This window comes from Geospiza fortis, unplaced genomic scaffold, assembly GCF_000277835.1.
Source record: "Geospiza fortis unplaced genomic scaffold, GeoFor_1.0 scaffold8, whole genome shotgun sequence".
NCBI lineage: Eukaryota > Metazoa > Chordata > Aves > Passeriformes > Thraupidae > Geospiza > Geospiza fortis.
In genome coordinates, this window is record NW_005054414.1 from 2,280,115 (window position 1) to 2,297,349 (window position 17,235).

Here is a 17,235-nt window from a genome sequence, read left to right on the forward strand (position 1 = left end):
ACTGGGTGAGTACAGACGGCATTTTTAGGGCAGACTTAGGAAAAAATCCACCCACATAACTGAAATGAAGCTTTGTGGCAACTAGTAATTAAAAGTGCATAGCAATCACAAAGATAAAATTAAGCAAACAGCACATAATTACATGGAATTCTGGGGAAGTCACCTGGTTGGGGCTAAAACTCAGGAAGGTTTTTTATTTTGTAGCTCATGTGTTTTAGAGCAGAATGCCACAATTCTCACTCACCCCAACAGTGCTGCAAAAATCTACAAGACTCTCCATAAAAATCAGTATCAAGATCAAGTCTTTACTGTTCAGATTACACCATTCTGAAAAGGGGCAATTTTGAAACATTTATTGCTCCTGAACTCCTCAGAGTGGATATACAGCAGTTGCATGATGTGGTTCTGGCAGAAATTCCATTACATCCTCCATCACAAGAAAATGCAATGTGAGATTTTCAATAAACACAGACCCTTCAGAGACAGAGCTGATCCTGTGATTTCCTCTTCATTTTGACCAAACCAAACACAGCTGAGCAGGGGAGAGGCAATGAGATTACAGAGTGAGGCCAAAGAGGCATATAGAAAATAATTGAGGCAGTGAAGCACCAAGGCCTTGAGCAATATCCTTAAAGGCTACCTGGAAAATGGTATTCACAATTACAGAGGACAATATTTGGCCTTCAGTACATTCATTTCTTATACTTGTATTACTTTGCTCATTTTATAACTAAAAATCCAATCATAAAGAGATTTTTCCATTTAAAAATAAAGAAATCCAATTCTTTTATATTCTGACCTGAAGCTTATTAAAAAAAAAATCAGCTGAGTGAAGTTCAAGGCCAGAAATTTTAATTTGGAATAAAATCCGGTCTAGGACACAAGTTTATGGAATCTTCATTGTCCTAGGCCCTTTTCAGGTCTGACCTGGAATCAGAACCTGCAGGAAAACTGATATTAATAAAAGCTTAGAAAAATTGACATGTGTATATAATTTACACTAGGATTATTAGCAGGGGAACCAACAAAAGTGGCAGTTTCACAGAGGAACTGCAGAGCTGGGAGAAATTAGACTTTTTCTTAATTTCTCTTTGCCCCAGTCAGAACTGAGACCAAATTTTCAAGGTTGTCCTGTAAAGTATAAGCCCTCTTTTGAGTAACCTCTAGTTTTCAAATGTGGATATGGTTAAATTCCAAGAATTACAGGTAGTTCTAATATTTTCTGTACAAGTGGGGTTTTTATTTGCCAGGTCAAAGCAGGGAGAAAGAGACATCAAAGCAATGAATAGTATGCAATTCACAGCTACTGCACAAATGCTACATGGACCACTTCAAACCTTGGCTCTCGATTTCTCCTGAGTAAATTCACAAACGTCTCTATTTCTTTAGCCGTGATGTGTTTCTCTAGCAGTTTTCTGTTGTTGTGCAACAAAGCTGTGATGGTGTCTTCTGCCAGAATATCATAACCAATCTGGGACTGCATGATGCAGAAGTTCTTAGCAATATACTCCTGAAAAAAGGAAGAATTCCCATGATGACCTGCTGAGCAGCCATGCTTTCTGTTTTAGAACCAGAGGTATCCAAGTTAGTTAGCAATCAAAATAACACTCAAAACTTTCCTCTCTGAACTGGCCTGAACAAAAGAACTTCCAAATACCTTAAATATGTACCCTGAGAAAAAGATTCCATATTAGGGATGACTAACTCTTATTATTCTTTCATAAACCAAAGGAATGAATCCATGAAAATACATATAAAATTCAAGAAATGGCAACCTCTTTTTTTTTTTAAAAAAAAAGGGAAAACTGAAAGGTTTTTATAGTGTTTAAGAAGCTTTTTTCCTGAGTCTTCCCTCCTCCTTTTCTCTCCCTTCAGGACAGAAATATTTCTGTAAAACACTGGAAAGAAAACAAAGAAGCCACACAGCAGTTCAGGCTTTTATCTCCAGTTCCTTTAGTCCATGTTCTGAAATACCTCTTGCTCACAGGGAGTCTCCAGCAGCGGGAAATCAGGCTACCTGATATAACAACCTCTGCTCTGACTCACTGCCATCCCTCTACAAATATTTAAGCAAGAGAACCAGAAACAGACAGCTTTGCAGATTTCCCACTTTGCAATCCAGGCTCCAAGAACATATTTTTAATAACAGAAAGCTCATGAATGAAGCAGTGAGCCCCAGTCTCAGTCTGCAAAAGTACAAAGTGAACTTGTGATATTCATTGTTGAACTTTCAATTCACATACTAGTAAGCTATACACACACAAAAAAAGGCCTTTCCCCATTACACAGAATCCCACTTGTAAGTGCAGAGCACCATGTCAAACCCAGGACATATAATTATAGAAATCAGGAGGAAAATTATCTTTAATACCACTGACCTGGTTCTTCCTGTAGTCCTGTTGGGAGTGTCTTAGAACCCTGTAACATAATCTTAACATGTATTTGTAGGGAGCATATCTCTGGTCACCCAGGTCTTCAAGTCTCAGCATTGATCCTTCACCTTTGTCCTTAAAAGGAGCTTTGAGGATGCCAAATATCTGTTCAAAATCAAAATCACTAAAAGTGAAAACCAGACCCAGATTTCTGCTGAACTGGCATAATGGAAGTTCAGCAGAAATCAAAGATAATGGAAATGTCCTCTGACAGGATCAGCACAACAGCCTTGACTAAATACAAGAGGGGACACAATCTGAGACATCACAGCCTTATGCATTTGGGGTTAGCTTTACATTTCCCACCAACTTGACTGATATTGATTTTTCTTTACTATCCCCAAATTTAAACACTTTTAGTTACATGTCTTAACTTTGGATAATTTAATGACGAAAAAGGAGGACAACACTGGCTTCTGTCCAGTCTCATCCTTTTTCCCTTTTTATAAATTTCTTTCAGTTGGCTTCTCAAAAAGAACATTAATTATATTTACTTGCAAGTTTGCCCTCATGCAAACAAAGTCAGAGTTCCACAAGGGCACTATGTGGGGAGCACTTGAAGGATTGGGACCATGTTCCATGTTTGTTTCAAATTTTGTGAAGAATTTGCTCTCAAACATGATCTTAAATCTTATCAGAATCACATGAAATTAAGAGCCCCCTACAGCCCCTTGTGCTTGACTCTGATTTAGGGACCAAGAGATGAGCTTTGACCAAGTAGTGCCATTTCTACCCAATCCAACAAGACACAAACCCGACCTGGCATAAGCCAACTTACCCAAAAATAACTTTTTCTCCCACCACTCTCTCCTGCAATCTGTTTGCAAATACAGTTAAGTTATTAGCACAGTAGGACATACCTGAGCCAATATATTTTGCTCCCTCATTAATTTCTGTCGTTCCCGGTTTGGCTTGGTAACGATCACATCCAAAACTTCTTGCCCATTATTGGGCACATCAGCAACAAAGAAAATGAGATCTTCCAGTAGCTTGGTTACAAACCTAGAATGAATAGACAAATCATTACTATAAACAGTTACTCAACACTTGCTAGGATTCATTAAGAATGAAAATCACATTTATGCTAAGCTTTACCTGGCACAATGGAACTTCCACCACTGTAAAGTTAAGTTTGACATGTACATTAAGGATTCCAAGCCTTGTTTCAGCAGAAGCTTAAATCAATCACAGGGCTGTTTACCAAGGCATTAAACAACAACCAGAGGGAAAACAAGAGAAAAATACAGGCTGCTGGATTGATACACAGTATTCAGAGACCCAAAATCTATACCTGGTGGCCTCAAGGCCCAGGGAGCAGTAAAAAGAAACTTACACAGCCTAGCAAGGATTTTTATGCTTTATCATGGGTCCATGAAACAAGATAATGGACTCACCAGAGGAATAAAAAACATTCTGCCACTAGCTAATTTCCCTACTGACCCATGAAACTCTTTCATATATACATTTTTTCATAAATATATTCATATATAACTGTTTTCCTATCTATACTGACCCAAGAAACTGAATTTGTTTCACTCTTCGCTAAACAAAAGATTTGTCAGAAGCAGGTGCTAAAAACAACAGAGGCAGTAGTAATTCCTTCTCTCCCACCTTCAGAAAATGCAAAAAGACAGAATTTAAATGGAAAAAAAAAAGAAAACAAAGTCATTGCTGCCTCCTTGTTACTAACACCTTGCCAGACATGCAGTGAGAAACATAGATGTCCACAGATTTCAAAGAATATCCCTTCACAGCACCAGCAATCTTTTACATGAAAAACTCAGCATCATCTCAGTTTGGTCAATGTTATTTGTTAGTCTATATCTAACAAATCTGCCAGCTATGAAAGAGGCAGGAAAATTCCCAAGAGATTTTCAGTCACCTGTGGGAGCCAGACACAAAGTTCCCATTATCCACAAGTGAGCTGGGCTGCTCACCTAAACTCTCTGAGTGAAGGGGTGTGTCACCCTCACAAAATAAAGTAGAAAAGGCAGCTGTAGGATGAAGCAATAAGGAATAAACTGTTGGGACTCCTATTTCTCTATGCTAGAAGGTGAAAAGACAGGAAAAAGATGGTTTGGGGGTTTTTCCAAAGGAAATCACAAGAACTAACAAATAATGGCACTGTTGTGAAACAGCTCTGTATTGTTTTACATGTTTGTTGTACCAATCTGTCAACATCAAGACCTGACAATACTGACAGTGACAGGTTCATATAGAGATGTCCCACCTGGACACTGTCGTATCCCTCTCTGAGTCAACTCAATCATGAAATGGCCCCCACAGCTTTTCAAGGCTGAGTCCCAACACCCAGGCATTAAAAATCTGCATGTTAGGACATTAAATCATCTGGTCTAATTTCTACTGGAAACTGACAGCAAAAATTCAGTTTCATCACCAAAAATCAACATTTCAGAAAAAAAAAATAGCTGTATATGATGTATTACAGTTATGAATTCACACTGTCAGAGATGCTGTCTTATACTCAGTTTAACCACAGGCAGCTGAAGACAAATAGTGAACTACATCACTGGCAGAGGAATATATCTGGCTACAATGTACAACAAATGCACTACAAAATCCCTTGATTCAGGGGACGGTGTGAGGAGCAGACATTCCAATAGTGCCACAGGAAAAATGAGGATGAACACAAGGGGTAAACACCAAATTGATGTGAAATAGAAAAAGAGAACAGGGGAAAATAGGGATGAGAAAGCAAATGGAGCAGCTTCTCAGTCACACTGAGACCCCCTACCAAGGCTTTTGCAGATTTGCAGTGTGGTGAACTTCACACAAGTCCAGAGCTCTGCAGTGCTGCTTTCATGTACATGAGAATTAGATGTAATGCACCCTCACATTACAGCTCAGAAGCAGATTATCAAAAGAAATCCAGACAAAGACATTTGCCCAGGGAGCTACCCATTTATTTATGTGGCCAGTGAGCTGGTGGAAGTGCTGTTTACCCCTCTTTTACATAGGAGATACACAGACTAGCCTGAGGAACAGCAAGGATGCTCCAACAGAGGTAGCATCTAGCTCCAGGCTGGCACTCTCAGAACTGAAGTGTCCTCTCCCAGTTGCCTCTGTCCATGTGGATATCACCTACCTATGACTGTGTTATCATGAGTAACCAAACACCAATTTAGCAGGGGAAAAAATAAAACTCACTGACCTCCTTTCATTCTGGGTTATTGTTCCATTCTCCAGCTTTTTAACAGTTGATGCTAAAACCTTGTTGGCATCATTGGCGAAGTCCAAGTCTCTGACCTCGGACAGAGGAACCGATACAATGGCAAAAGCTTCCTTGTCCTCTTTGGTTTGGCACGTCCCAATCTGCAATAATTTTTGGTTTAAAGTGGGTGAGAAATCCTCTTACCTTTAACCTAATTATTATGCACATTTCATAGGTTAGAAGTGAGCCAGCTTCAGGAATGAGTTTGGGATTTTGTTTACCTTTAACATCACAGGCCTCTCTTCCTCAGTGTCTATTGGGATGCTGGTGCTGGTGACCCAAGTGTTGGTGCACAAGTGCCTCAGTCGGACGTAGGAGTTCCTAAAGGGGACAGAGCAAACAGCACCTGAGATGGACCAGTCCTGAGCCCACGTGGGCAAGTGGGATGCCCTGCAACACCTGCCTGTGGCATGAGGCTGGAGAGCAGGAGCCACGCCAGCCACTGCAATAAAAAGGGGAGGTGTACCTAAAAGACACTGCAGTACCCTCTCCCTTGACTCCTTCTTTCTCGCCCAGAGCAGAGCTGCAACAAGAACAGCCATCATCTTGGCATTATGCAGAATGCTGGGTTTAAGTATTTATGTAAGTCTAGGAGTAAAATATTCTTTAAAGGAAAAAAACTAAAAGGAAGATGTTATAAAATCCCATCTGAGCAGAAATACATTTCATGAATAAACCCAATTCTTTTATTATTTTTTTGCCTGCAGAATAACAAATGCTTTTAAGCTGTCACAGCACAAAAGCCAGAAAGTAAAGCTGACCGTGGTTTCACAGCTTCATCATTATGATCTGCAAACCCTTGTTCCAGAGCAAGCATTTACAGTACCAGTTCTCAACTGAAAATCAAGTGAACAAAGAGCAGCTATGAGATCCTTCTAAATTCTTTCCATATGATAATCTGTGGTATTATCAAAAAGCAGAGCTGAGAAATCAATTACAATTTTAACTCTGAATTTTACTTTTGAAATATATTCACTGTGGTCTCCATTCACGCTCTCCCTTTCACACTGATGGGCTTTTGAGTATTCAAGTAAGCAAATTATCTGGCAGAACTTAGCATAGCAAACAAACTTCAAAGTCACATACATCAGTATTTGTGGGTACCCAGCTTTAAAATCCACCCTCATAACAACCAGCCCCAAGTGTCTGCAAACCCATTCAGTCACAACCAACACCATGTGACTTATCTAACCAATCTCAGCTATGTTACACAGCTAAAATTTCAAATATTGACAATTAAAACCCAGAAGCCACTTGCTGAATACATTTGAATAACAAATGTGCTCAGTGGCATCATGATCTGTCAGGGAAACAGAAGCCCAGCTCACCCCACACATTATTTTGTTGGGAACAATTCAGTTAAATCTATTAAAAGTACCTTTTTTTTTTTTTCAAACAGTGCACAGAGCTCAATTCTATCCTCACACAGATCTGTGCAATATTTAGACCATTATTTTTCTCTTCACAGACTCTCTCTAAGTGTCACTTGTTTTATCCTTGTAATTATTTTACCCAGTCACAGCAGCAGTATCATGTTTTATACATACCTTATTTATCCATGAACACTCCTCAAATTTTAACAGAAGGATAATACTTGCTCATGTTTGCTTTTTTTCTGCTTTACTCACCAGCATAATGCCAGGAAGAAACCCTGTCAATACAGAACTATTTTCTGCCCTTTTTTAATTTCCTTTTTTTTTTATTTTACCTTGGAACCAGGCAATCAGCTCTCTGAAGTGTGGTGGCATCCAGTTCAAAGAGAGATGCGATGTCATTTCCATGTGGCACAGAGACCAAAGTATACATAATCTTCTCCCCTGCCTGGCGTTTCTTCTTTGAAGCAGGAAGGTCGCCTTCTCTCTGCTGATTAGGCACAAGGGTTATTTGCTTACATCAGGGCCCATTAGAAATTCTTCAATTACCTTGCAGACAAGTAATACATCTGAATTTTTTTTTTTTACTTTTGAGCAAGAATCTACCACGACTGGCTTAGGAGTAACACAAAGGATGCACTTTGCTTCATGGGGTCTCAGGCAGTCATTAGAACAACAGCAGGCCACAAGCTATAGAGGCATTGCAGCACTGGATATGCTTTATTTGACACCTACAACCTCAAAAACCTGCAGTGTAGTTGCAGACCCCTCATTCCCACCTGATGCAACTACGCAGTGCTGATTTGGAAAGGGCCACGTTTGAAAGAAGAGAATGAATGAAAATTAGATTTTTATTTTGACAAGTAGATTTTTATTTTAGACAAGGAGGGGATTTAAAAAGTAAGCATGTTTCAATCTATTGTTGTTTTATGTAAGTTTGATGGCTTTTTCCTCTCAGATTGCAGAATCAGCTTACAGAGAATCACAGAATCATTTAGGTTGGAAAAGATCTCTAAGATCATCAAGTCCACCCTTTGACCACCTTGTCACTAAACTCACCACCTTGTCAACTAAACTCGAGGGATGTCCAGTTGTTTCCTGAATACCTCTAGGGATGGGGACTCCATCACCTCCCTGGGCAACCCCTTCCAATGCTTGTCAGACCTTTCCAAGAAGAAATTATTCCTGATGCCCAACCCGAACCTCCCCTGGAGCAGCTTGAGGCCCTTTACTCTTATCCTGCGGACACTCTCCAAAGAGCAGGAGGCAGAACATCTGCTCCATCCGGACCAGACTGCAAAGAGGGCAGGCAAAGCCCCAGCCGGATTGTATTACAAATCTCAGCACAGGCTGATAACACACCGAGGCTGGGTCCAACACAGGTCTGATTTTACCCTCTGCAAGGGCAAGGGTTGTTCCCTTCGAGGGACAGAGTTACTCAACCAAGGCCTTGAGCTACAGTGGGATCTGCCTCCCACGACCTGCTGAGAGCCCAAGGGAATTTTGCAACCCCACAGCACCATCCTCATATCTTTAGTCACCTCCACAGCTTTGCCTACAGACTCCAAATGCCACCTTCCCTGAGAACATTTCTTGGCTTGATGGAGTCATTCAGAGTCTGTGCCCATATCCGCACAGCAACCAAGAGAATTACTGGTGTGAGTAAAAGCTGCTCCTCTGGGGTGCAGAGTTACGTATCTTACAAAAGACTGATAACCAATTAAGAGACTGGCAGCCCAGGGCCATTCATGTACACAAAATGCATCACAGAGGGAGAGGAGAAGAGGAATGAGGAAAGCCAAAAGAGAAAAAATCCAACCCTGGAAGCATGAAATGCCATTATAATGATTTACAATACACCACTAAGGAAGAGCTGTACAACGTAAAAGGCCAGGCTCTACTTGGTTTGCATTAGTGGCTTGATTAAAACCAAACTGTAAGGGACAATCAAGGGCAAAGCTTTGATTATCCATATTGCCAACTGAAATTAAACAACAAAATCAAGGATGGGTGAAATTATGGAAAAAAGGGTTAGTTATCAACATATTTCAAGGCACTTTTTGAATCCTTCCAAAACATCAATTATTTCATTATCAAGCTTACAAAATGCCAGCTTTCGATCCCATGACTTCTATCAAGGATGGAGAGAGCAGAAAAAAAATACAGAAAGACATTTTTCCTAGGCTCCTCTAGTCATTAGGGTACTGCCACAAGTGTTTGAGAGGAAGGCTTGCTAAAAGAGCAACCATCTCCCGTGACTTGCACAAGAGTAAACTCATCTGACAGTTCCCACATCCTCTTGTATCTTATGCCCAAAAATACTACTGAAAAATGCACAAAAAAATTAACCTATATGCAAGCATTGAGAAAATAGCAAATTGCTTTTGTGATTTTCATACATATTTTGTTCTATGTACTTGTGATGAGACACAAACTGAAAAGGCATAGAAACAATAAAAAAATCCTTCTGAGAGCTTAACAGGTGTGAGTCAGAGTCTAATATTAAATGAAAAACTACTTCCTACACTTCACAACAAAACAGAAAACTAGAAATCCAGTTTAAAATTCAAGAGGTCTGTAAAGGAGTGAGTAGTGTGGGATAGTTTAGAACAGCATCCAAACTTTTTTATATTTTCCACAACTTACATTGAAATCTAATTAGGGTTTCCCAGAAACTACCCATTTCACTATAATTTCCAAACTGAAATGACTGGTATACAAAAAGGCAGGACACTTCATAATTGTATGGTTTTCTTTTTATCCTGGGGCTCTGAGTAAAATACAGACCAAAATATGAAACCATACTGGGAGGCAACATGGACAGGACACCTGACCCAGACTGGGCAAAGGGATATTCCTCACCACAGAACACCATGACCAGTGTAAAGTGGGTGAGCTGGCAGGAGGCAGAGTCAAAGGCAGGTCTCCTATGCTTTAGGAGTTCACAACCATTAAGCTCTGTGGACAAGTTCCCCCAGCAGTTTGGGGCTAACCCTGCTCATTCCCTGATGATCCCAGAAGTTGTATAGATCCAGTTAAGCAATGAGTTCACCAGCCCTAAATGCCACCAACCAGGCTTAGCAGTTGGCAGACATAGGTACAAGATCTGGTTTTTAGCCTAAAAAGAAATTCCACCTCAACAGAGGGCAAGACAGTGCCTGCAACACAGCTAACTGCAATGCTGAGATTAGCTGAGCAAAATCAGACCTGCACAAGAGCTGTACAGCAGTTCCAGGCTGAACTCCCCCACAAACCTCAGAACTCTCCTTACAGCATTATTTTAGAATCTGAATCTCACAACTTAACCTGGGTTATAGGAGTTAAGCACTACTTGTGGAAAAAAAAATCTAACAAGAAGTGACCCCCAACCTGACAGCTCTGGAAAGAAGTTTTATACAAGGGGCACACGAGAGACAGCAATGCTGTCATTACATAGGACCAAACATGGATGTGTATTTGTGCCTCATTTTATGTCCCAGTGCACGTGCACTTGCCTGTGTGGGAGAGAGAGAATGCACAGACACTTGAATACAGAAAGCCTCTCATGATAAATTAAATTTAGTAAGCAGCTGTCAGAATCTGCACTTAACCCAGCCATTATTGAATCAGCAGGTGAGTCCATGTGAGGATGTGGAAAGAAGTGAAAGTACTAGGCTAGTTCAAATTAATTAGACAATAGCTTAGGAGAAGCATTGCATTCCTAAGCAGATGAAAACAAGATGACATTTGCTCATGTAGAAACTGGCATATGAGCAGATGCAGCCAGCAAAACTGGATTCAATTAAGAGAAAAGAAGAAAAGAACTGCAAAGGAACTCAAATGCAGAGAGAAGAAAATTCAACTTAAAGCAGTGTGAAGAGAAAGCCAATGGAACAGTTTCAGAGACGTTGGCAATGTGGTCAGTGACAGCCAAGGAAAGCACTTCCAGGACTTAATAAAAAACAAACAAAACCAGGTGAATTACATGCCAGGAGTATAGAGAACTGTGGGTAAAACAATCTTACCAAATAGTACATTCCTGGAAGGAAAATGTATATAGTTTTGATTGTCCCAAACAACAACACACATGTCGCAGACATCTTTTATGAAAAATCCTTTCCTTACGATTTTTCCTCCTGAGCAGCTGAGAGGCCTCAAGAACAAAATGTAAACAATAGTTATCTGCTGCTGTGGAATGCAACAGGTGGATCTTTGATTGGCCCATGTTGGTTGTTTCTAATTAATGGCCAATCACAGCCCAGTTGGCTCGGACAGACAGTCCGAGCCACAAACCTTTGTTATCATTCTTTCCTATTCTATTCTTAGCCAGCCTTCTGAAGAAATCTTTTCTTCTATTCTTTTAGTATAGTTTTAATGTAATATATATCATAAAATAATAAATCAAGCCTTCTGAAACATGGAGTCAGATCCTCATCTCTTCTCTCAACCTAAGACCCCTGTGAACACCATCACACAAACTAGCAACAGGCTGTCACAAGTCACATCAGACACATACCCAAGGCAAGGAAGGTGCAATCATTTCATTCTTGTGCACTAGTTAAATCACTCACAAGGATCAAGGAGATCACACATTGAGTTCTGCTTCTCCCCGGCAGGAGTTGGACCCACCCCTTCCAAACAACCCAGCGTTAAGTATCAGAGGTACAAAGAGCAGAGTCAGCTCCTTCAGCCTGAGAAAACCTCAGTGTGCACTGGCACAGAGAACTGTGAGCCCCCATCCTTATTCTGCAGCAGCAAAGCTCAACAATCACATCCAGGAAGGGGAACTGAATAAACCCCCATGACACAGCCAGGGTGGGACCCACTTAGGAAAGCAAAGGCTGAACATTCAAAAAAAGAGTCCTGGGTAGTGAGAAAAAACACCATTTTGGTGAGAAGGGGAAATACTGACCCAGATCCACAGCAAAGTCTTTAACTCCTGGGCTACCACCACTGATTTACACTGCACCATGACTTAAAAAGAAGCTTAAAGAGAAAAAAAGCACAAACATACTGCTTGCCATGTGGAAGGCAAATGTAAGGAGAGATAAATCCCATGCTGGAATCAGTGACAAAATAATCAGGTCCAATGAGATTTGTCCTCCTTGAGACTTACAGCTCAGCAGATAACCCTTTTCACAACTCTTAACAGAATTTGCTACTAATTGCTACTATCCCAAAACTTCCTTATTTAAGTCAACTGGGCATCATACCTAAAATTCAAGAGATCTACATGGAGTTTTGCTTACCAAAGGGCCTTCATTTCAACTGCAAAAAGCAATCCAAAAACACGACAGACCTAAAATACCTTTTCTTTTAGAAACCCAATCTACAATTCCAATCGGTGAAGACACCTCTTGTGGCATAGAGACAGACAAGAATAATGCCCTGCTCCTGAATGAATACATTAAGCTGCACTACAGATTTCAGCAGAAATTAAATTTAATAGCAGCTAGAGTTCTGAAAATGCCTGTTAAATCCAGAGCAATGTGGTATCTCAATACGTTAACCCAGTTTAGGAGGCTCTTACAAAACCAGCATTTTCACAGAGCAGTAACGTGAGCAGAACTTCATAGGTTAGATTATTTTTAAAATTCTTTATGAGAAGAAAATGGAGTAAATGAATGGCCAGCCTTGCTCCTGCCTACTAGGAGCCCTGGCAGACAGCACAGCAGTTAGCCTCCTGTAACACCTTCACTGTTGACTCATTTGTGAGTCATCTCGTTTTTAGCAGAGACATCACGTTGCAATCCTGTTGTTAGGAGCCAGAGACATTCTGTAAGAAACAATGTATGCATTTCCAGAGCTGATTCAGACCCGTGTGCAACAGCAGAATATTAATAATGTGCCAGCATCCGTGTCTCCCCTTCTCCCCCAGCCTCCCCAGTGGTCTGACTTCTGGCTTTATATAAGCTGCCATTTTTAAGCTGACTATTTTTCTTTTCTCTTTTCTTTTCAGTGTTTTTCAGATTGTCTATTCTACTTTTTAAACAGTGTCACCTATATAAAATATATAATTCAATATAGGTCATTCCTGGAAGGTAAAATAAAATACTTTTTAATAAAAACAAAATAATTTACAGTTTTTATCAGGAAAAAAAAATCTCCTGGGTTGGCAGCAAGAAGGAAAAGTTAGAATTGCAGAATGTTGGGAATTCATAAAGATATATAAACAGAAGTCAAAGGAGATACATCAAATTGTGTCTGGCAGCCCACAGTAGAACTGCCCAGCTTCTTTACAAGATAAGTAAGTACATACAAGTCTCCACCCTAACAAAAATCTCAACAATAAGAGACAGATGGGAACTGGTTAGAATTAGCCCTCTCATGAAAATGCAGACAAATGGAGATAAGGTACCCATCCAAAGTCAGCCTTTAACACAAAGGCACTAATAAATGCCAGGTTCCCAGTTGCTCCTGACATTTCCCTGATGTTTGTAGCATTCTTCTTGGTGCTGTACGTTTCTCTCCTTAGAACAAGCATAGTAATTTGCAGCATAAAAACCACCAATTTTGAGTTTAGTGGGAGCTGTAACACAGAGCACTGCATTTTGATACATGATACACTACAATCTCCTAGACTTTAAGAGATGAAGAAGCCCTCTTTTGATAAGACCCTTAAATCTCAAAAAGGTCTTCCCACTTAAAAAAAAAGTATTCTGGAACTTAGATGTGGGAATATTAGTAACTCATTGCAAGGCCAAATTTTACCAGAATTAAAAGCAGTGCTTCACAAGACAATTTGGCTGGATTGTCAAGAAGCAGCTCATAAACAAGCAATGAACCTCAGTCCAAACATACCTTTAATGCTTGGGAACAGAAGTCCCGGTGACTTCCAGTAAGATTTATGCTCTCTAGAGCCAAAACCCTTTCAACCCTTAAGTGACTCTGGAGTCACTTAAGGCAAGGCAGAAAAGATGTGCTTAGGGAGAACCTTGGTGTCTGTGCCCACTGCTGCATCATGGAAAACCATTCTCCATTGCTGCTTCCCAAAATTCAGTTGCCTGAGCAACTGGGATCAGGCCTTGTAAACCAGGCCATGAACAGGCACAGGCAGCCCCAGCACATGCTGAGGGGTTCAGGACTGGCACAGAATGCACAGATGGCTGTGCTGCCTTTAAAACACAGAAAACAGAGAAGGAGCTGCTCCCCTTTCATCCAACAGCCCAGCAGAGAACAGAGAGTCCCAGGATGGGTCAGGCTGAAGGGGCCACAGTGGGTCAGTGCCACCTCCCTGCTCCAGCAGGGCCACCCCAGAGCACAGGGCACAGGATTGTGTCCAGAGCGGTCTGGAATATCCCCAGTGAGGAGACTCCGCACACCCTCTGAACAATCTGTTCAGAGCTCAGTCACTGCCCGGGACAGAAGTTCTGCCTCCTGCCCAGGTGGAACCTCCTGGGCTCAGTCCCTGCCCCTTCCTCTGGTGCCATTGCTGGGCCCCTGGAGCAGAGCCTGGGCCCTGCTCTGACCCTCCCTGCACACAGGGACACCCAGGGCTGAGGCCCCTCTCAGCTGGGGCTCCTCTCCAGGCTGGACAGCCCCAGCTCCCTCAGCCTTTCCCTGCCAGAGATGCTCCAGGCCCTAAATCATCTCTGCAGCCTCCACTCCCAATCCAGGAGCTCCCTGTCCCTGCTGTCCTGAGGAGCCCAGGACTGGACTCAGCACTGCAGATGTGCCTCCCAGGGCTGGGCAGAGGGGCAGGATCGCTCCCTGAGCTGCTGGCAATGCTCTTCTCAGTGAACCCTTGGACACCATTTGCCTTCTTGGCCTCAAGGGCACAGGCTACAGGTTCAGCCCTTCAGCCACAAGGATTCGTTTATTCATCTCTCATTTCCCGGCTACTCAGACTTCAAATTTTGCTGGGGTAGGTCCACTTCAACCTCCCCACTCCAGATTTACTTCATGGGCAATATTTCAAAATTAATTGCTTCAAAGGATGGAAAAGAAGATGCCTTTGCTGTGAGCCAGTTAGGCAGAGACTAGGCAGAGGAAACACTAGATGATAACCAGAGCAAGGAAAGCCTGTGTGCTCCAGCTTATGTGCTATTGGACACAAGACTGACATAGCTGACCCTCCAAGATCTGCAAATATTACAAGATTCTTTTACTTTTGAGGGACAATTCAATGCACTGCATCATTGCAACATAAAAGAAATTTCTGCACAGGGATGTGAAGTTTCTATACTGGGTTGCTCCAGGGCAGAATGAAGGCTTAAATAGCCATTGCTGACTCATGGCATTTCCAACAAGATTATAAAGGGGTGAATGATGCAAAAGGATTTTTACCATACTAATAGAGCCTGTAGGCTTGGATTTACATGGAGGTGTCACCAAAAACTGCTAGAAATTCTTCCATAAAACATCTTTCATAGGAAAGTGCTGACTGCATAAATTAAAATTTCCACAGTAATATCAGCTTTAATCATCAATCAGTTTTGATTACTTTTTTATTGGAAGTATTTCTCTAATGTGATTTATCTGGTCTGGGACTTTAGCTGAAACCAATACCCAAGAGGAATAAGTCAAACTGGTAGTGAAGCCACCTTTAACATTCATGCTTAGATTACATTTGTGCCTTTGTCATTATCCAGTCCAGGGAATATTTAACTATTTATTTGAACTGGAATGGCTACAGAGGGAAAACTTACACCATAAATAAGTATGGTGTGGTACAATAGGATTGGCTCCTTAGTGACAAGGGCCTAACACCTACTCACTGGGGAATTCTAGAACTGATCTTGATTTCCATTCCTAAGCTTCAAAGGCCTCAAGTTTCATTCCAGCACAAAAGAGAAACAACTGGTGGAACTTCTGTACTTTCATAGGAGAGAATTCTCATTTCTCTAGACAGCTTAGCTGTTATTGCAATATCACCACTAATGCCAAATATCAGGGAAGATGGAAAACCAATGTAGCCAACTCCTATGAAAGGCTTAATTTTTATTAAAATTGAAGTCCTCAAGGCATGTAATTATGTAAGAATCTTGGGTTTCTTGTCATGAAAAATCAAAAATTTCTTCTCTGTGCAGAGAAAAACTTGAAAATGTGTCCTCTTAAAGAACAAAAGCCGGAAGGCAAGCAGAAAGAAATTAAATTGAATTTTTTTGAAGAAGATCTCAGCTTTTCCAAGGCAATCTCATGAATTTGATGGAGGAATTATTCTTTTTGGGAATATTTGTTGACTTAGTAACAATAAGACTCCCCCAAGGAGACTTTCCCCAACTCCACTTCCTTCACACACTATGATCTCCATGTCTGGCCTCATTAGTCAGAATTAGATAAAATACTGTTCAAGCTGTACCAGGCAAAGGCTGTTGCCAGGAAGTAACACATCTGAGCTAAGAACCAATAGATTTCATATCTGCAGTCAGACAACAAGCACAACAGCTTCAAATAATGCCACTTGGATGCAGAATTTGAATCAGTTTCTTATCATTTGCCTCAGAGTGAGGGAAAACTTTCTGAATTGCCAGTTCTGAGATGCATCCTACCTTACACAGGATATGGAAAACAATCCCAGCAGCTGGAACACATAAGGAAAAGGAAAGCTATGAAGAGCATCCATATGTCAGGATGTGCTGGGTTAAGCATACAGCATTGCCCAGATTATATGCAACATATAAATTCCACTTACCAAAGCTTTTCCTTCATTATTACCTTCTGGGTAGTGTGGGTTAAGCTGGAAAAGAAAAGAAGTCAAATACTATCTCGATAGCTTTCAGACATTTCATAACTGGGGAGAGGGTTTGGTTCAGTTCTCTGTTATGTTTCCACCCTGCAAAAGGAGAGTGGAGTTTTAGAAGCAGTGTGAGAGTAAAAGACTTACTGCTTCAATTTCTGGCTGACTTAGCTGGCTATGTCCTCACCTCTAGAAAGAGCATCTTGCAATCAAGCTTGTTAACTCAAGAGGAATCTCAAATAACCAAACCCAAAAAGGATGATGAAGAAAGCACAGTTACTATTCTAAATGCAGCCAGTTACAGTCACCCACACACATGCACACACAATCAGTTCCAGGACTGACCCTGGGCAGACAGACTGAGATAAAAAATAAGTCTCTATGTCTACTGAGATTTTACAGGAGAAGACAGTGAACTCAGAACTAACTCATCTTTGAAACAGGAGTGACAACACCACTAGAGAAAATTATTTCATTACACTGTAGTTCTGTTTAGTCGTTATTAATGGAGATAATATTTTCTATGTCCTATCAGGATTA

At 41.0% G+C, this 17,235-nt stretch overlaps 1 protein-coding gene across 1 annotated transcript in view; it reads right to left on the bottom strand.

Annotated features, from left to right (window-relative positions):
- ITPR2 (inositol 1,4,5-trisphosphate receptor type 2) overlaps nucleotides 1–17,235 on the bottom strand; it is a 242,890-nt gene that overhangs the window by 169,642 nt on the left and 56,013 nt on the right. Inside the window, exons 10-15 of the mRNA XM_031061432.1 lie at nucleotides 7,373–7,527; nucleotides 5,886–5,985; nucleotides 5,605–5,765; nucleotides 3,293–3,434; nucleotides 2,379–2,537; nucleotides 1,338–1,510 (exon numbers count right to left, since the gene is read on the bottom strand). Coding sequence (XP_030917292.1) covers nucleotides 1,338–1,510; nucleotides 2,379–2,537; nucleotides 3,293–3,434; nucleotides 5,605–5,765; nucleotides 5,886–5,985; nucleotides 7,373–7,527 — 890 coding nt within the window. The remainder of the gene's footprint in view (nucleotides 1–1,337; nucleotides 1,511–2,378; nucleotides 2,538–3,292; nucleotides 3,435–5,604; nucleotides 5,766–5,885; nucleotides 5,986–7,372; nucleotides 7,528–17,235) is intronic.